Here is a 21,716-nt window from a genome sequence, read left to right as displayed (position 1 = left end):
TAAGTAAGCAAATTAAGTGTTTTCTTGTCAACTATTATTCATGATTGCTTATACATTGTCTAGTCTCAGGGTAGCTTAAAGCATGCCCTCTCAGAAGCCTCAAAACTTGCATAAGTTCCACCCAACATTCATTCATTAAGTAAACTTTCAAAGGATTATATACCAACTCTATTTGAGATATCTCAGCTATTAATTCCTAGCAGGCTCTTTAGAGAGATCAACCCTCGTCATCAAAATCATCATCACTCTCTCAAAGCTTCCAGCAGTTTGTGAGGGTTGCTTGCATCATTACTACCTCAAGCTTTGACGATTATACATCGCAGGTCTCAGATGTCCTCTTGCAGATGGAGATGCAATGTAAGGATTATGTTGGAGCGAGCCAGAACCGTCTGAGGGACAACTCCACCTAGCAGGGCTTGCATTCGCTTGCCTGGAGGGCAGTGAATGGAAACCGGAGCTATGATGATGAACTAATGGTGGTTCAGGATGCATAGACTGGTCATGATCCGACTGACAACTATAGAAAGAAGTGGAGCTTTTTGCATTATAGCTGGGAATCCTAATGCCTGACGAAACCATACAATTCTCCCCTAACCCTCTTGAGTATTTTGCAGCATGTTCACCAGCCAAATCAGCTTCAGTTTCAGAAACATCGTCGATGGTGATGATTTCTTTAACAGGAATAGCAGCAGAAAGTACATTCTTAAACTTTCTATGTGGGGTTTCAACATTATAATCTGCTCCAAACTCACGAAGCTCCATGTTGGCCACAAAACCACCATCCATGCGCTGGTTTGAAAATGAACATGCTGCTCCTTCATAAAGCATTGGTGATGTCCTTTGAGTTCTCATACCGTTCGAGATCCTTGCATTAACACACTGCCTCTCAGCATAGTGTGAATCCTGGCCTAAAATAACTGAACCTCGTTGGAAGTTAGGATGGAATGGATGGTAGACTTGGTTCTGTGTACCGCTAGGAGAGACACCAGTAAATGTAGAAAATGGTGAAGTGAGATGGTTGACATGGGATTGTGGTTGAGCCTGGCCTTGTGGTATGGATTCGTCTTGATCTCTATTGACAACCATCAAATTTTTACCCATCAACCTGAGTATGGAGTTAGAAGAGGGACTCGTCGAATCACAATCACTACGACTGGAAATCTTGGCTACAGCATCTGCAGAACCCCTCATAGTATTCTGACAGCCAGAAGAGCTAACGGCTGGACGATGAACCACTTGTTCAGATTTTGAAGTGGGACAACTGCTTGGAGAGTACATGTCAGACCTTGAGTCCACATTGTTGGGCCTATTGTTAAGATTGCAACTTGTTTGCTTCTCCATAATCACTGAAGTCATTGCTCGCCGCCTCAAGAGCTGTGATTCTTGATAATCTAAAACAACACCCTGAGAAGTTCTCTCTTTCCTTTGGCAACAACAAGGCTCGTCATCACTTTTTAAGCCGAGAGGTATCTTGGCATTCACTTTAAATTTCTCTCTGTCGTATGTGAGTCTCTCTGCAGCTATATTCATTGTCCGGGGAACTATGGGAACATTTTCTATTGAAGAATCCACACTACCACCTGAGAGGCTTGATCTAATTTTGTCTTGAATGGCCTGATGGAGTACAGATGGTAATAGTTCTGCATGCTTACGATCATCTCTGGTAGCTGTAAAATTAGAGATAGTTGATGTTGCAGAAACAGGAGAATCTGATGAATCTCCATCAATAAAATCATGTTGATCTTGAGAAGATTGAACTCGACTCGTGGTTAATGATGAGTTCCCTTGAAAATCTTCTGAACCCATATCTCTTGGACTTGGTAAAAATGAGCCTGGTGGTCCTGGTATAAGTATTGGATCAACCTCAGGAAACCTACTTCCTTCACCGTCTTCAGATTCCCGTTCCTCCCCCATATTAACATTCTGCACAAGCATACCATCTCCTATTCGATCAGAATAAAACGTCTCTTGTCCGCCAACAAAACTTGTTCCAGCAGGACCTGTCAGTACTTCCACATCAAATAGATCCCCCTTGTATTGTAGAGAGTTGGATAGGATCTTGGAACGATTTCCCAATTTGTGAACTTCATGATCTACAGGCTTATGCCAATTAGCAAGAGTGTCCCTGATAGCTACTCTTTTACAAGACTGTTGAGGGATAGTGCCATCCTGAGAGCATTGAAGATCCTCCTCACACATTGGTTCCATATCATCAGCTTTGTCCAAAGGAGAAGAATCTAGGTTCTCCGCCTCATCGTGCAAATAATGTGGCGATGGCAATTGTGAACTCTCTGAAACTATGGCTGCCTTCCTGCCAGCTATTCCTAAAACTCCAGTGTTTTGTCTGACTTCCAATCCAGTGCTTCTGCAAAGAGAAGTTTCATTATTCATATCATCACTTCCAGATTCATTTGCTGCAAATTCTTGGTGGAATTCATAACCGTCATCAGAATTCCATAGCACTGCCTCTTCATCTATTTCTGTCATCAAATGCACTCGGGACTTCTTATGGGCTGAGAATTTATTAGCAACATCAGAATTGGCTTCAGTCACTAGTGATTGTTGGCTAGACAACAAATGTTTTCTTGCTGAAGAGATTTTCCCGGCTTTTGATCTGGACTTGGAAGCCTGACAATCTCTGGTCATTTTTGTAGAAATGCCAGGCGGAGGTTCAAAATCCTCAACTGGGCTTGTACCAGGTGTGCAAACTGTAGTATATTTGGGAGGTTTCAGCATGTGATAATCATTCACAGGAGTAATGTCCTTTCTCAACTGACGGGGCTTAATTGGCGCAAAGGATCTCTCAACATTGCCCCTACTCGTGGCACTAGATAAGGAACTTTTTACCGATCTCTTTATCCCAGGAGGCTGCTCCCTCTTGTGACAAGTCTGGGCTTCAAAAAATACTTCCTCCAACCTGCTGTCACTGTTCTCAGGAGACGAATCTGGATTTCTAGACAAATCCATAAGCTCTTCCTCACCATTTTGGTCCAAACGTGATTGAAGACTCTCAACCCCGGAGTCCTCAGTTCCAGGCCATTTTTGTTGCACTTGCTGGCGGCTCACTTTATTGTTGACCTTCTTCGCAATGCCAGTTCTTTTGGAACACACCCACCTTCCTAAAGTTCCAGAATTGCCGGGATTTACCTGCTTCTCCATGTTACATTCCTCATTTAAACTTCTCTCAGCTACACACTGTTTTCCTTGAGCACCATGTATCTGTTCCAAAAACATACATTTTAACAACCATAAAAAGCTAGATCTTGATACCATTTTGTTTGCAACAAACAAGTTTCTAAACTTGAATGTAGTAGTATTAAAAAAAACCATGAAAAACGCATGCACTTTAGAGTCAAAAAAACTAATGCGCACTAATTATGACAAGGTTCACTTCTCTCTATGAAGCAACTTTCAGAATTGTGTTGTTTTATTTTCAGTTTCCATAAAAAAAAAAAAAAAAAAAAGATACTGCACCAAAACACTAGATATATACTAATGGCCGGGAAGGAATATACTGATAATTCTTCTAAAAAATGACTGAGAAAAACTTCTTTTTCCTTAATGAAGAAAGCAAGTGAAGGAGATGCAAAATAAAAGTGCTGAATCATGAATCTATGGCTTACCAGAGAAGAACGAGACTTTGAAGAGAGTAACTTCTTTTTGGTTTGAGCAAGTTTGTTCAGGTACTTGTTATATTTATACTGACGGCGCTTTTTCTTTCTGGTAGACAGAAATTTGCTTCCTTTATTACTTCCTCCTTTCAAAGGTTTTCTGGGGCGAAGATGCTCAATGAGCTTGGACACAGAAGGGACATCATCAGACTTGGATAATATCCGAAGTTTGATACCGTTGGCATCAATATAGACTGCGCCTACATCAACATCATCTGAATGATGATCAGAAGGTCCAGATGATGACACTCGTTTTGTATCTTCCACAGGCATCTCACTATCAGACTTCTCGCTACTCTGCTGAATAGGAAAGTTTGAAACCGTGGCCCAATTTGACCCGTTTCTTCTATCAAGATCTTCCAACGTGCAAGGAGAAGCAGTTTCATAGATATCAACCATCAGCTTTGTCTTCCTTGGCTTAATTCTATGTCTTGAAAGTTTAGTGTCCACGGTCCACTTGGGAGTTGAGTCCACAGAGAGGCACTGGTCAATATGAGCATTCAAAGTAGTATTTGATGAAGAGGAGAAGACTTTACAAACAGGGCAAATCTTGGACGTCATTGCTTCTGATGGGTTCGAACAATTGGAAGCAATATCTTCGGTTGAGCTTCTATCCGAATGTGACCCGAATTTCACTATCAATCTGCACTTTTTACCCGAGTTTCGGTTTGTTGTTTGAGTCTTGTGAACAAGAGGAGGAGGAGCAGGCTCAGTAGAAGTATCAGTTTGCAGTGATGGTGAGGTAGTTGACCTGTTGGTGGGAGCTGAGAGATCTTGATTATCTATCTCAGACTGACAAACACTGCTTGTTGTAGTTGTGGAAGGAAAATCATTCTCTCCAGACCCGCATGAAGCTATTGTGTCTATGCAAACGTCTGCTAGCTGCTGCTTCTGGTTCAGCTGTTGAGCTTGAGTGTTGTGGAAAGAGTCTAACAATACCTCCGGGTGATCATCATCATGATCATCAGGTGATTCAGAAGGCTCCCCATCAATGATATTACTACTACTATTATTATTATTATTATTATTAATATTATTATTATTATCGCTTGTTATGTTTTCGTCTTCAATCGTACATCTCCTGAAAGTTTGATTCCTTACTGAATCAAGAGCCTGAAATGGTGGTAACACATCCTTCACGCCATGTTTCAGACAAAGCTGCAAATTTTCCTGAGAAAAAGGCCAATTGGTCTTGATGTCCTTGTTCCGAGAAGTGAAAACATAATCTCTGCAAGGAAAAAAAAAATAAACCATCAATTAATTACTCTCCTCATTATTAACTAAGATTATATAACATCATATTGCCAAGGGGACTCAATTCATGAGACAGACAACATGGAATAGCGAAAAGTAGGTACTAGTAGAGGGAGAGCCCTTTATTTCATGTTGGGTAGCTGTTAATAACTCACTCTCATTCTCACCCAAGAAAGAAAGAGAATTTTTATGGACCCTATATGGGATTTAGATTTAGAAGAGAAAGGGGAAAAACAAACATATGAACAGTGTAGAAACAGCCAAGACAGACCCAATCAACAAGAGATTCGATGGTCTTATTATGAGCTCAGAAAATATTTTCTTTTAGTCTGATAGGATTAATGACAATTAGGTACAGACTGGAAGAGGGATTTGGCCACAATCTTTGGTGAATCTAATATCTCATGGAGAAGTGACATGAAATCACAGGCAGCATAAGAAAGGGAGATGAAGATTCAAGAGACCAAGGTGGGTTCTTGGCGAGATGATAATTGGCACAAGACCCCGCCCATGTTGGAGTGAGCACAAAATAACATCTAAGATTGGATGGATCTGCCAGCTACAGCAAGCATATAAGAAAGATCACCAGAGAGAGAGAGAGAGAGAGAAATAGGAGCTTGAAATAATCATAATCTAAATAAATTTACCTTATGGAGAATTTGGGAAGTGGGTGGTGAAGAGGAGGAGGGTTAGACAGATCTAGGTCAGGCAAAGTAGCCGTCTCAATCTCATGATGATCAGATTCAAGGTTGTTTTTGAGTGGCTGCTGAGATGAGGGATCTGCAGGTGGATGCTTTTCAACGGATAACATCTGATGAAAAGCTTCTCTCTTCTTGTGCTGCTGCTGCTGTTTTACCAACAGTCACAAGCACAAGCAAAACTACAAACACTTGGTGGTGATGACGAAGGTGGTGGTTTTCGACTTCTTCTTCTTCTTCGACCTCTTCTTCTTCTTGTTTTGATAACAGTACAAGTACTATAGTTGACGTTGTTGCTCTATCTCTTGACCTTATCCTCAAGCTAGAGTAGTAGTTCAGCATATATAACCGGCGTGACCTCAATAATCTCTCTCTCTCTCTCTCTATCTATCTTTACTTTTGTCTCATCTCTGAAATCAGCAAAAGAACTATCTCGAGTTGAATCCTCATCCATGAAAAGCCTGCAACACAAGAAGAAATATAGTTATTTCATGTGAAATGAACGAGTAGAGATTTGAAAAAGCCTCGAACAAAAAGAGAGCGAAGATGTTATTTTATGTGGGGTAGTAGGAAGAGAAAGAACAAATCAAACAAACCCATGAAATAGTTTTCAAAATCAAAATCAAAATCAAAATCATCCAAACCTTTAATCTGAAAACAAACTACTGAGGTGGAGAGATTGAAACGAAGAAAGGAAGAAACTTGCATAAAATCTATGGAGAAAGCTTGAATCTTTGGGATTTAAAAAGCAAAGATTTGGATCAAAAAATGAATTTGAAAATCAAAATGGAAAACCCAGAAGAAAAAAAATGAAGAAGAAGAAGAAAAAGAACAGACCTTGTCAAAGATTGGATTTTGGTATTTGGGTTATGATTTGAAGAGAAGAAAGTTCACAATACTATAGCTATATCAGTACATACATAACTTAATAATAATAATAATATAAGACTCTCTCTCTCTATCTCTCTATCTCTCTCTATAATACATTTACAGAGAGAAAAAGGAAGAAGAAGTATTTGGGTTTTGATAAAAATAATAATATAATAAAGAAAAGAGAGCACCACCCACTCATACATCAAATCAAAACGGCATCAGGTTCTATTATCTCGTACCATCTCGTAATATCTCGTATTATATCGCATTATATCGTCTCGTGTACCTACCATCAATTTCTCATATCGTTCATGTATGTATGTGATGCATGTATGTATGGGAAAAAGACAAAACTATTGCTATCACCACCCATTCTCTATCTTCTTTTATTTTCTTAATTTTTTTATTTATTACAAATCAACAAACAACAAATTTAATTAATTATTATTAATATTACTATACATTTTATTAAATTCCAAACTATATAAATTGTATTTTTCCAATTAGAAAAAGTGGAAGCTTTGTATAAATTTGACTTTTTTGTGCTTTTGTTTAGATTATGTGATGAGATATGTGTTTGTGTGTGTGGACGATATGCTTTCTTCTTTTTTTTTTTCCTTATAATTATATATAAATATTAATAATTGTCAATATCAACTTGCATAAACCATTTAAAAATAATAATTATTAATATTTTAAGTTAAATCAAAGTTAATTTCTTGTTTAGCTAACACCTTCTCAAACTTTTACAAACCAAACTCCATCGATGCAAATCTTTAAATAAATAAAAACACAAGCTATGTAATCTTATAATTTTATTAATACATTTTATTTAATAATTATTTAAAAGAGTGATGATGATGTATACATATATATATATATATATATATAAGTGTATGTGTATGTGTATACTCCTCCACGCAAAGCCTATACGTTACAACTTTCATACATATACACACGTAGTTGAAGTAGTTTTAAGTTAACTCTTCAACTCAAACTCTTCTATATTATATATTGGGAGCGATTATTACACATCTTTTTTTTACAATGTTAGTATATTTTTTTCTATTTCGGTACCTGAATAGTTATAATTTCAATTTTTTTTTATATGATGGTGTACATTGTCACTATTTAGAACATCCTACAAATTTTCAAGAAATTCTGAATAAATTATGGTACCGAAATAGGGTCTAAACTCTCTGTTGCATGCGTGCTTGTTTTTTTGTGTATGCGTGTAAAATTTGACAGTTTAAATTCTGTTTTAAGCTTCGTAAACTATTTCGAATTTCTTGAAAATTTGCAGGATATTCTAAATACTTACAATATATATTGTCATATAAAAAAATTATGATTATATCTATCCAGGTGCAAAAATAGAAAAATGATGCACCGGTGTTGAAAAAAAGGGAATACGTTATAGTCGTTCAACTTTTGTTTTTCTGATTCGTGAATAGTTTTTTATGTGGTTTTTTTAGGACTGTGTATATTGTAGTTATTTAGAGCATCTTGCAAATTTTCAGAAAATTCTGAATAATGTACAATGTCAAAAACTAGCTTCAAACATGTTGTTTTTCACACGCATAAAAAAATTAGTCATGCTTGCAACAACCTGATTTTAAATTACTTTTTGGTAGTGTAAATTATTTAGAATTTTTTAAAAATTTGCAAAATACTCTAAATAACTACAATATATACAGTCATAAAAAAAATTACATCGAAAACTATTAACAAGTTGATAACACAAAAGAATCCCACGTAAGACTCTTTATGAAGACCCTAGCCTAACAATTTCCTATATATAAATATAATTACACACTTAATTTCCCTCTCAACATAATAATTAATTTAATAAGATTATCATTTATTTTCTTATTCACATTCCACTTTTTCTCTTTCCCAATTCAAATTTGTTCTACTTTTTACCTCTATTTTTTCCCCAACCAATAACAAAAAATTACTTACTTAAGTCTCTCTCTCTCTCTCTCTCTCTCTCTCTCTCTTAGTTTTGGTTTTTGAAGACTCATTATTAATAAAAACATTCTTTTTTGTAATGTACTATTATTTTCAACTCCTTAATTATTTATTTCTCAATCACTTTATATATTACTTTCAAATAATATCCAATACCTCACTTACACCTACTACTACTTCCACTCCTAATTTTATTGCCCTTTTCACCTGAATGTATATATTCTATATCCATATTTTATTATTTTTCTAGAAAATATTGTCATTTATATTGATTAAAAAAAATAAAAAATGTTGAAGAGAATATATATTTTTATATCTCTTATATATAAAAATTATGCAGATAGCAGAAATTCTTGGTATTAACTCTTTTATTTTTATTTTTTATGCATTAACTTTAATGAAATATTCTTATATTTAACAATAGATTGTAAACATTGTCGAAAAACTTATACAGAATCTTGTTTATCTTCGTGTAGATCTTATATTAAACGAATTAATATAAAAAAACTTAAAATATGTTTCTAAATTGAATTCAAATAGAAATAATGATAAGAATACTCACACTATACGTAGCGGAATGATAGAGTCATTCATTTAGTTCTCTAACCCTTGTATCATTTCTGTTGCAGAGTATTACCAAAAAACTGAACCGTTCTTCAATGTTCTTCACAGCCTTCCAAAGTATCCTTAGAGTCACCTAGATTAGGGTGAACAATTCTCAACACATGACATAGATACAGAAAGAAAAACAGAAAATAATAATGAGGCTTAGAAAATGACTTATGTTTGTAGAGAGAATCTAAAACCTACTAGATCTTCTGATCTTCTTAGAAACTTGTGTTTCAAAAATATGATTTCAACTCTCACTTAACATTCCTTTTATAAGCTCAATCAGATCATTTATGTAATTAAAAAAATCATAAAATAATAGACAATTAACAGCCCTAGGTCGAAATTATCATGGGTTTTAGGCCTGTGAAATTTCCCATTTAATTATAAGTCTGTTGGACTTAAAATCAAATCATGTATTATTTTATATTGATTAATTAATTAAATAATTATTTAAATCCTTTATTAAATTAATTATTTATAATTTGAACATTGATTTTGTTATCCCCAAAATTTGAAAATGATGATGTGGCGATAGAAATGACAAGTGGCAAGGAATGGTTGGGTGACCTGGCTTAGGAGTAACCTAGTAGACTGATGAAGAATTTTGACTAGCTTGAAAAGTGTCATGACCGACTAGGCATGACCTTGTCCGACTAGTCATGTGTTTCTTTGCCCAGGAGTGACCTTGTCTGCCCAAGCATGACCTTGCCTGCCCAAGCATGACTTTGTCCGACCAGGCATGAACTTGGCCGATCGGTCATGACCATGTCCGACCAGCTAAGTGCATGTCTGCCCAGTTAAGTGCATGTATGCCCAGTCAAGTACATGACTGCCCAGTCAAGTTCATGACTGCCCAGAGGTATGGCCGACCAGACTGAAGGTGATATGGATCAACTAGATAGAGCAGGACTACGTCAAGATTCCTAGAAATGGCTTCAACAAGAATCGGTCTTGGCATACGCGAGAATCTCTCATTTATCCCACGAATATGGTGTACTGTTACATTTTGAATATTGTTGTAATTTAAATATAATGAAAATAATAAAATATCCCGATTATGGGGGATATCATCTGTACGATCATAAGCCTATAAATACAAGGCTTATGGGATCATAAAGTGACTTTTGGAAGATTAAACTTTTGATCTGAATTTTCTAGAGAGAGAGAGTGCTTGTATTTAAGAGAATTCTTGTATTCTGGTAAGCTACACTGAAGAAACTCAGTTGACTCAGGTTCATCTGATCTTGAGTGTAGATATATAATCATAACTCTAAGTGGATTAGGCTATTACCATCACATTGGGGCTGAACCACTATAAAATCGTCTGTGTCGTTTATTTTCTCTTGAAGGTTTTATAGTTTTTGACGTTCTCACGTCGTTGGCCAAAAACGTGGTCAACAGATTTAAACTTATTTATTAATTTAGATGTCAATTTATCATAATTAATAAATCTGCCATAATTTATCTTTTCTTCTCTAAATTACATAACTCTGTGAAACTATCCAAAATTGACCTGGTCAACTTTGATAGTTAAATCAATTAATTGAGACTATCTATATGATTTTATCCAAGGTGCAGTGGGGACCATGGACTTATGAAATCAAGCTCCAATAAGTTATCATAATCTGACAAATAAATTTACTAACTTATTAATTCTTCGTGACTCCACTAAAGACTCGGAATTGCACTATTGAATTCATAGAACGCTCTATAAGCAATATAGATACGTTATTAATTATCCATTGTTACAATCATAAACTGTTACTCAATCCTCTATAGATGGTCTACAATGAGATGTGACTAAAATATTATTTTACCCATCATTGTATTTTATCCTTAAAACACTTAGTTCCTTATAAATGATATTTCAGTAAATTAATATTAATTACTGAAATGAGAACTCTATTATTTAGCACATTGAACCAAACTAAAAGGAAACCATCGTTTCACTTCTTCATCAGAAGTTATAGATGTTCATATCTATGATTAACACTCCCACTTAATTATACTACCGAGCTAGTTCGTACGGTAAGCTGATAACGAACAAGTCAAATAACTCAAATAATACAATCAATTAGAATACTAACCACTCAGAATTGACTTATGGCCAACTATATGATATGACTAGAATAGATAATGACAGTATGTTTACTTATTCTATCTATTGTCAATATCGATCCAATATGATGTAACAAATACATCCGATCTTATCTACTTTGCTAATGTTCCGGAAATAACATAACACTACAATGTGTAAGTAGATCATATCGTAGATTGGCAAGTCAATGTAAATCCTGTGCACTGAATAATATTAGGACTAACTTATTTTGAACATATAATTACATTTATATTCCACTGTGATTACGTCACTATAAATATGGTTAGTTATATACTTGGGATTTAATAAAAGTTTGTATTAAACAAATAATCATGAAAATAAAACATGTTAGCAAAGTGATTGACCAAGTCAAAAAATGATTTCTATTCTTTTATTGATAATAAATGAGATTACAAACAAATATGAGTTTTAATTAGGGCATAAAACCCCAATAAACATGACTTAAACTTAAATAAAATTTAATTAATAAATAAATAATTAAACAAATTAAAATATGAAATTTTGCGATATTTTACACTGATAATTATTTAAAAATAATAAAATCATATGCTTTATAACTTAAATAAAATTTAATTAAACTTAAATTTAAACTTCACGTATTAGAATAATATCATATTAAACATATAATACAATATAATCTACTATCAACTAGCAACAAACTTAACTTTAAAATCCAAGTATAATATTTGTAATGCCCTACTGCCTTAGAGCCGTTACTAAGTGAGTTTAAATGTGCAATTAACTCACTAATCGAGGTTTTAAGACAAAAGTGTAATTAAATCATAATCAAAGTTACAAACTTGAAAATAAACCTTTCATTGAAAATTACAAGATATATAACATTTGAGATCCCAAAAGCATTGTTTAGAAATATTTACAACTCAAAATCTAGTTAGAGTCGACTAAACGACAAAATTCAGGTTCTGTACAAACATCACCCAAAAAACCCCTGGCCGTGATAGCCAAACAGATCGGACATGTACGCGCTGCTCGTCCCGCTCGCCGAACTCAAGGTTGATCGACTCTCCCTTTGCCTTTACCTGCACCATAGAGCACCCGTGAGCCGAAGCCCAGCAAGAAAACCCTCACAAGCAGATAATAAATGAATATCAAACACTTAATATAAAATCAAGCCAACACCAGGTCATACATTGCCATGCCGTCCCAGGTGCTTTACCAGGCCCTGGGTTCGCGGTCTAAACCGTAAGGATATCCCAGGTATCCCTCGGGGTCTTACCCTGGCAACTAACACTCTGTGTGCTAAATGCTGCTCCCGGCCTCTTGCTGTTCTCGGCCTTCGCCGTTCCCGGCCTTCGTCGTTCCATCATTAATACATACACATAATATACTAAACAAGTATCATAACACACATAAATTCAAACAAGGGGCCATGCCCCGCAACACAACCATATAGGGGCCGAGCCATGCAACACAATCATATTGGGCCGAGCCCTGCAACACAAGCTCTATGGAAATAGTAGTTTTCTTACTTGTGTCCCGAGCTTTCTAGGCACCAATGTCCCGAGCACAGTTCCCTAGTTCGAGCCTCGCCGGAACCCTAGTCATAACACATTAAAAATTCCATCCATCAAGTTCTAATCCACTAAATGGCATCAAACCATAATTCTAATCTTTGGGACCTTGAATTCTATCAATCCGAGTGACAAAATTCATCCCGAGCCTTCGCAATTAAGTTCCCAAGTCAAAACCCACAAAACTCCCTGCACCTTGAACTAGGGTCGCGGCCCACCCCACAAGCGCTGCGGCTAGCCTCAAAACAGAGGCTAGACACCTCCCTGGACACACACACGGGCCGCGGCATGCTTGGCCAAGCGTCGTGGCGTGCCTTGAGCTCCATGGCCTCCCAAGGCCTCGCGTGCACACGGGCCGCGGCATGCCCCTCCTAGGGACGTGACCCTCACCTCCAAGCCCAGAAAAACACCACTTTCCTTGCATTTCCTTCGAACCAAACCCCACATATCTCAACCAAAATCACCCCCAACCTCATAATTAAATCCAGAATTCATACTCATGCAACCTAAACATACCAACAAACTCAAGAACCAATTCCCACACCCATCAAGAACCTCATAATTAAACCCAGAATTCATACTCATGCAACCTAAACATACCAACAAACTCAAGAACCAATTCCCACACCCATCAAGCAATCAAAACCAGTCCTAGAATCCAAACCATGCATGTCTAAATCCTAACACCCAAACAGAATTCAGTTGCAATCAACATAACTCAACATATTAGAAAGCTTACCTTATACAGAATTGAATCCTCAACTCAGTTCCCTAAGCTCCAAGTCTTAGATTTCTAGTTAGAGTCTCCCAAACTCAACTCCAATTCCTTAGTTCTTGACTGGTTTTCCTCCAAAATATCACTATGCCCTCCAGTGTAGAAGAGAAAAACAGAGTGAGGGAAGAGAGAGTGGGTCAGTTTAGAGAGTTCTAAATGATTCCCAATTTTGTTTTATTCAACTTAAGTCTATAAGGTTATCTCAAAGCTCGGGGTACCAAAAAACGTCCCCCGAGGGTAAAACAGTAAATTTCCCCCATATTCCCTCCTAGACAATCTAACCTCAAATATATCTCCAAATATTTATTTCCATAACTCGGCAACCCCATAAACATATGATACCCATAACACCCCTCGACCCGCCCCGGGTCGAATTCTCAACCCCGTTGTGACTTTTGACTAACGACTCTCTAGGACTGTCTCAGATCGTGCTACACAGATATATCACAAACATAACACATTTATCACATTTATGCAATCGACCGTCTAAAATCACAAACATACCCCTAATATCCAAACGGGGTCCACATGCATATTTAATTAAACTAAATATGTATCTCTATCACATATTCACACAAATTCACATATTATAACAATAATTCACTTATTGCTCTCCAGGCACACTAATCAAGGTCCTAAGCTTTATTAGCGAATTTGGGTCGTTACAATATTAATATTATATTAAACATATAATATATAATCTCATGTTGTCACTGTCAAATTCATAAACTAGAACAAACATAAACTTAAACAAAAACTAATTAGTTAATCAAAATAGTTTATGCATGTATATTACTCTACACTATGATTTTTTCATTTTATTTTTATTATTAATTTCTTTTTAAATATTATTGTAATTTATATACATACGTCATGTAGCCATGTAAATATATATTTATATCAATGTTGTATTTATATGTTATATATGTAGATATTATTGATATAAATATTTATATATACTATAGAACTATAATCCATTCTATTATATATATATTTTTTAAAAGTGAACGAATTTTTATTAAAATTATAGAAAATATTTTGCCTTAATTTTTTAATACATTTATGTTAGACATTATATCACATATCTTTTATTTATTTTTATGATATTTTTTATTTATTTAAAATATATATGATAATTAAAAAATATAATAAAAATATATACATGTTTGAATAAGCATATTTACAACTTTAAAATTAAGCAAACATGCATTGGACGTTGATTCTACCTAGTATATATATATATATATATATTGGGAGCGACTACAACGTATCCACTTTTTTGACAACACTGGTGCAGCCAATTTGTGTTTTCCTCGATATTTCTTTTTCTAATTTTTTTATATGACAGTGTACATTGTAATCATTTAAGATACCCTGCAAATTTTCAATAAATTCTGAATAATTTACAGTGACGAAAGCAAGGTTCAAACAATTTACTTTTACACGCTTATACAAAAAAATTAAGCATGCATGCAACAAATTGTTTGAACCCTGTTTTCGGTACCATAATTTATTCGAAATTTCTTGAAAATTTGTAGGATATTCTAGATAGCTACAATGTACACCGTCATATTTAAAAATTTGGGATTATATTTATCTAAGTACCGAAAATAGAAAAATGATGCATCGGTATTGTCAAAAAAGTAGAGTATATTAATATTATATGAACATTATCGAGTTTTGAGATGTATATTAATAGCAAATTCAATCAAACATGTATAGATGTGTGTGCATTGGTCTTTTTTTGTTAGAAAAATATAAGTTGCCTCAATAGAAATGGTAAAAAGACATTTACAACTCTAAGCAAAATATACAAATAAACAATGATTGATTAAATAATGTTATAACTCTATGACTGAAAATTAGAAATAAAATAAGAAGAAGTAGAAAAAGATAATAGAAAATTACAACTCTAAACAACAGATACAAATAAAGTAATAGTGTTTGAAACAAAAAGAAATAAAAGATTATAACTCTTAAACAAAAAATACAAGTAAATAAGAAAATAAGAATAAGAAGAAAAACAATAGTAGAAAATGTAAGAACAAGAACAAATAACAAGGAATTCTCACTCGCACAACCAAAGTGAAGAGTGTTGGGGATCATCAACTTGAACAAGGTTTGAAATCTTTGTCTAAAAGCTTATTTCCCCCTAACTCAAGCACTAAGGGAACTCTCTCAAATTTGGAAATAACTTTTTGGAATTATCAAACTTCTATGTATTTTCTAGTCAAGTGCTCTAATGGATAGAAAAGTTGTATCTTACAAATGAGCAATATGCTCATATTTATAGAGTTTGAAGACAAACTTTGAATTTTAAATTTCACCAACCTCTATGGTTGTTACCAATGATTAATTAGATGTTTATGGAATTAAAAATGAGGTTTTAGAATTATTTGTGTTGTTAGAGTCGTTCAAGAAATAGGTAAAAGCTGAAATTTTGGCAGCCAGCCTGCGGCCACGGGCATTGCTGGCAGCAGTCGTGGCTCTCTGTCACCCAAGCCGTGACCACCAATGCTCCTGGCCGCGGCCACTGGCCAATTTCAGCACACAAATTTGTGCTTTTTTTCCAAACGGTTCTAATTCGTTCCCAATTGATTTTTTAACCCCCAAACATATTATTGGGGTTAAAACCAAGTCTCCAACAACCAATTCCCTTATGGTTTTAAGAAATTAAATTCAAATTGTGTGATAACAAGTCTCTACAATAATGAACATTATTTGGAAGTTACAAAGTTACATATTTAAATATTCACATATATTCAAATATTGCAACTCTATTTTATATGTTACAATATGTAACACTCTTTGTCACATTTATTTAATCTAAAACATTATATTATAAAATAATATAACACTTTTTAGCCTCATTATCATTTAATTATGAGGCATTAGATTAATTCATGTCAAATGACCACTAGAATCAACCGATAGTTCTCTATATAACATTATAAAGTCATATCTATCTCTTTCTCTACAAAGAGAATAAATGTAAATATATATACATATAAATATTTACTATATATACATATATTAGGGCACTAATATCTACTAACACAATTGAAATCTCTCTATATATATTTAAGTATCTATAAATATAGGCAATTATGGTCACTCAAGCCAGTCTCTATTTTATCCTTCCAAATAAATCACCAAAATCTCTCATTCTTCATTTTATTACATTAAATTTTTACACTACATCATAAGTCAACTTCTTATATTTTCTTTAAATTAAATAATAAAAATAAATAAATAAAACTAATAAATTTAGACAAAGAAATGATCTATTTTAAAGGATTCTCTGAATGTAGAGAAAGAATATATTAATGCAAATGAGCTCTAAAATACATCACTAGTTTAAAGAAGCTGATAGAAGGCTTTTGAAGTATTGGCTTCTTCAAATTTTTAAAGAAAAACCAATTTACATCATTGGTGTGAGTGGCTGATGTAGTAAGAATAATCTAGAATATTACGAGGTATGGTGATTTTAGAATGTATTAAATTTATTAATTTGAAGAATAAACTCATACTAAATTAAGGCAATTAAATTTATTAATTGATTTTAGGTGTGAGACACTCTATTTCAAATATCAATTTCTAAAAGTTCCTTACAATAGAATAAATGAGGTATTTATAGAACCCTTACAAATAAGACAATATGAAGTAAATAAACAAAATGACAAATTAATAAACCTAATACATTATAGAATTAAGACACCTCATAATATTCTAGATTATTCTTACTATATCAATGACTTAAGTGGGTGTTTATTTTGAATAGTTGAGTTGATTTGGAAAGTGTAGAGGATCTTAGGATGAATGTAATATTAAAATCTTTGTACAAAAGAGTTCACTTTACTTTTAAAATACATGTGGGGCCCACATAAATTATTAACTTTACCCTTTTAAAATTTGAACCAAACATAAGAAGGAATTTAAATTCTCATTTCCACTTTTACTTTATCTCATACCAAACACCCCCGGTCATGCATTTGGGTGGCATGCATCAGTATCTTTTGCTATTAAATAATTTGGCATACGAATTTATGTTCATCCTTACCAATATTAACTCATTTTCTTAAGAAGTAATATATGGTTATTATTTAAAAAAAAATAAAAAATAAAACCCCAAAGAATTCATTAATCAAGTAACACAGACTAAGTAAAATCATGGTCGTTTTAAAAAAATAAACTATACAAAATAGTAGACGGTAAAAAAAAACCAAGAGTAGCTACTACTAAATCCAATACATGGGAAAATCGGAAAAGGAAATAGAAAAAGTTGCTTGATTAATTAATAAATGGTTTATATTTTTTTGGACCCTGTGTTTTGTCTCATTATTTGTTTGGACCCTGTATTTTGATAAATTACTTTTTGGACTATATATTTTTTAAAATGGTTAAAATAGAACCCTAAACCCGATTTTGGTGAATATTTTCTCAACTAAAATCACAAATAATTTAACAAACTAACAATTCAGAACAAAAATAAAATCATTCTGCTTAAAAACTGTGTTGTTATATTCAATTTTTTATTCATCAAAATTGAGTTTATGGTTCTATTTTAACAATTTTACAAAACATAGGGTCAAAAAAGTAATTTTTCAAAACACAGAGTCCAAACAGATAATGAGACAAAACACATGGTCCAAAAAAATATAAACCCATTAATAAATAGTACACACGTATGACTAAAATATATTTTGGAATGAACTAATGATAAATAGAATCGTTGTTATTTTTTTTAGAAATTAAAAAGTCGAAGCTTATATATAAATAATTACTTGTGTTATTTATTTTTTTAAATGATTGAATATATCACTTTAAGATTGAATAAAATGATAAGTTGATGAGTTACATCTAACCGAAAGATATGCAAAATTAATATATGGAGTATTCATCTAATTAAATCGGCACTATTTTAGTCATAACCAATCCAATCCGCACAAGTGCAAATTTTATATTTTGGATTCAATTTATTCTACAATCTAGTTCAAAATCAATCTAATCCAATTCTTAAAAGTGCGAAATGTATTGATTACTTTAAATTGGTTATTTTTTGGGAATATTTTTTTAAAGATTATTTGTTAATTTTGACACTTTCTAACTAATATTTATAATTTCACTTTCAACAAAATAAAATTAGTAATCGAAATCAAATTATATAACAAATAATTTAAATAAAATCAAATATAACATTTACATTTGAATTTATACACGAACTAAACATAAAGTTCACAAATTAAAAATTTAAGTATTACTTAAGATATTAAGATTAATTTTTTAAAATAATTAGTTGTTATTATTTTATATATATATATATATTTAAAAGATTTATTTTATACATATAAGAGTTAGTTAGATTGGTTACTTTTAACATTAAAAGTGCTGATTTTAAAATTTTCAATCCAATTCATATAAGTATGGATATATAAAGTGCAAATTTGATTGAATTGAATAGTGTGAATTGAATTGAATCGGTTAAATCCTCAACACTCCTCTGAGTCACTAAAAAACTAAATGACCTATACTAGATAGAGTCATTTCCGAAATTTAGACAATAAAACTTATAAAAACAACAATTAAAGGAACACTCCAAATGACTTAAGTCCGAAAAAAGTCCCTCCCAAAAAAAGCACAAACTTTCTAAATATTGGCTTCAGATCACAAAAAAACAAATAAAACAAAGAAGTGGTTTCTACATTGGCAATTTTGTGATTGTTTATTGAGTTTAGCTGCTGCTGTTTGTAGTTGTAGACCTAGGCAGAGATAGAAGAAAGGTAGGTTGGTTTAGGGTTAGGTTTAATATTATTGCTCATCCTTTTTCTTTAGAGAAATAATAAAAAAGAAAGATATTATTTGGTCATTTAGTCAAATAAGAAATGCCTTTCTTTAATATATTTATATAAATAAACCGATGGAGTAATGTGGATGAATCTTAATTTATAACGCCGAAACATTATAACAACAGATATCTCAGTTTTAATTAACCAATTAAATTTATTTCAGTCAAAACTGGATATTTTAAAAACCGATAACACATTACATAATTTGATGCCTACTTGAGATGTGGATCATCCAAGGCACATTAGCATGGCGTACTTCTCCTATTTGAACTGGGATTTGAAACCAAATTTCTCATCAGGAGGATAGATGGGGCGATTCAGGAGAAATCGAATGTAGATCCAACTATATCATATATTATTATTCATATGAATGTTGATTAAAGAACATCTCATGCACACATGTAAATAGTAATTTTCTTTTTCTTTGTCGAGTAACGTACACATCCAAAAGTGTTAATTACAAAACGTCATCAATGGGAGTGAGTCCTTAAATGGTTGTTTCATTGATTGACCAACGTTTTTCATCAAAGGCTCTGCTCTGGTCTGTCTGTTTCAGCTTCCTTCAATCAATCCTTTTGCTTTTTCCGTTTTGGGGAAATGAAAAAGCTTCTCTTTTTCCTTTCTTTTTTTTCCCATCTCACAAACCCATTTATAGAAAAAGGTTTAAAGCTCTAAACTTGGTTTCACATCTAAGAAGATGATGATATTTATATGTACATGTGGGTGTGATTAGGAGTAGCATAAAGTAATGTGTGGATGTGATTAGAAGTATGTTATGACTTGAAACCTTTTTATTTTTCAGAGCAAAATGTGTGTAAATCCTTAATACATGCACACACACACACACATATATATATATATATAAATAATGGATAATTATACAGGAACTTCACTTTTTAAGCTCTACTAGCAGAGCTCTTAGTATTTCTCGACCCGTGAATAATTTTCGGCACAACTTTTTTTTATGACCATGTATATTGTAGCTATTTAGAATATCCTGCAAAATTTCAGAAAATTTCGAATAATTTACAATACCGAAAACTAAGTTCAAACATGTTATTTTCCACGTGCATAAAAAAAAATTAGTCACGCGTGCAACAACATGTTTGAACCTAATTTTCGGTACTGTAAACTATTCGGAATTTTCTGAAAATTTGCCAAATGTTCTAAATAGCTACAATATACACGGTCATAAAAAAAAATCGCGCCAAAAACTATTCACGGATTGTAAACACTGAGAAGGAGAATTTCCCTATATATATATATCTATATATATATATATATATAGTAGATGCATGATGTCGGCAAGGGAAGGGAAGACAGTGGTTTAGACTACCCCCACCCCCAACCCCTACAACAGTACACCAGCATGCATCTCATTTTCTTTCTTGGAAAAAAATTGGGGCCAATTCTCCAACTTGTTTGATTATTTGCACTATTATTACTTAGTAGTAGTACTAGTACTGCCACAAGTAATCATGATCATACAATATTGAACATTCAGCATAGATAGTTGTAGCTATGCTGTGCTGTGCTGTGCTGCATGGTCACCCATCTTAATTAATAATATCTATATCTATATATATATATATATGTATAGATTGATTGTATTTGTGTAAGGAGATTTGGAGTGGGGTTTAGATTTAGTAACCGATTCATATATATACCTTACCTACTAGTACTAGTAGTAGCTCAACTATTAAGCTTAATGAGTTTTTGATCAATTTCCTCTTAACCCTTTCTAAAATATCATTCCATATATATATATATATAAAAGGTGAGTGACCCACATATGATGGGTGGGGACCATGGCTAGAGCTTAATTGTCTTCAACCTTAAATTCAGCTCATCCATCCATATGATCCATCCAATCCAATCCATTTTTCTATTCATTAGTTTTCAAATTCTTCCATCCCATACAAAGTTAAGAGCATAAATTGGAGAAGAGGACAGTCAGTGCAAGCTAGCTTTCAACAAAATCACCTTTTCCTACTAATACTAGACCAGAATCAACCTCATCATTTTTTTACTTGAGCAGTAAAAAGAAAAAAAAATCATCACTTTTTTTTTTCCTTCTCATTTTCTGTCTTTCACCATTTTTACTTCACCTACTACTACTACTACTACTACTACATTGCATCCCATACCTTTAACAACAGCTTGGCCTTATCCAATTGTTAATGTTTACTTTACTCTTTTATATGAACATACAATTTATATATATATATATATATATATATATATAGAGAGAGAGAGAGAGAGTGAGAGAAAGTAGAAGAAGCACCAAAAGCTAAGTCCTAACCTAGTGTTCTTTCTCTATCCCAAGTAAAGTTCTGATTTCATAAAAAGTTAAGAATTTGGTTTT

General features: G+C 33.2%; 1 protein-coding gene across 2 annotated transcripts; it reads right to left on the bottom strand.

The window, feature by feature from the left end:
* LOC133783482 (uncharacterized) lies at positions 1 to 6,620 on the bottom strand. 2 transcript variants are annotated; one of them, XM_062223120.1, is made up of 4 exons: positions 6,461 to 6,620; positions 5,573 to 6,084; positions 3,624 to 4,899; positions 1 to 3,219 (listed from the first exon to the last, which is right to left on the bottom strand). In XM_062223120.1, exons 2-4 carry the CDS (start codon positions 5,734 to 5,736, stop codon positions 292 to 294), a joined length of 4,368 nt encoding a protein of 1,455 aa, XP_062079104.1. In that variant the 5' UTR covers positions 5,737 to 6,084; positions 6,461 to 6,620; the 3' UTR covers positions 1 to 291. The 2 variants fall into 2 exon arrangements, with proteins under 2 accessions (XP_062079104.1, XP_062079105.1); XM_062223121.1 differs by lacking the exon at positions 6,461 to 6,620 and adding an exon at positions 6,268 to 6,409.
* Between the last annotated feature and the right edge of the window lie 15,096 nt (positions 6,621 to 21,716).

This window comes from Humulus lupulus, chromosome 6 (assembly GCF_963169125.1).
Source record: "Humulus lupulus chromosome 6, drHumLupu1.1, whole genome shotgun sequence".
In the NCBI taxonomy this organism is placed as follows: Eukaryota; Viridiplantae; Streptophyta; class Magnoliopsida; order Rosales; family Cannabaceae; genus Humulus; species Humulus lupulus.
Note: the sequence above shows the minus strand (reverse complement) of the source record. Positions and strands in the feature narration are given on the sequence as shown.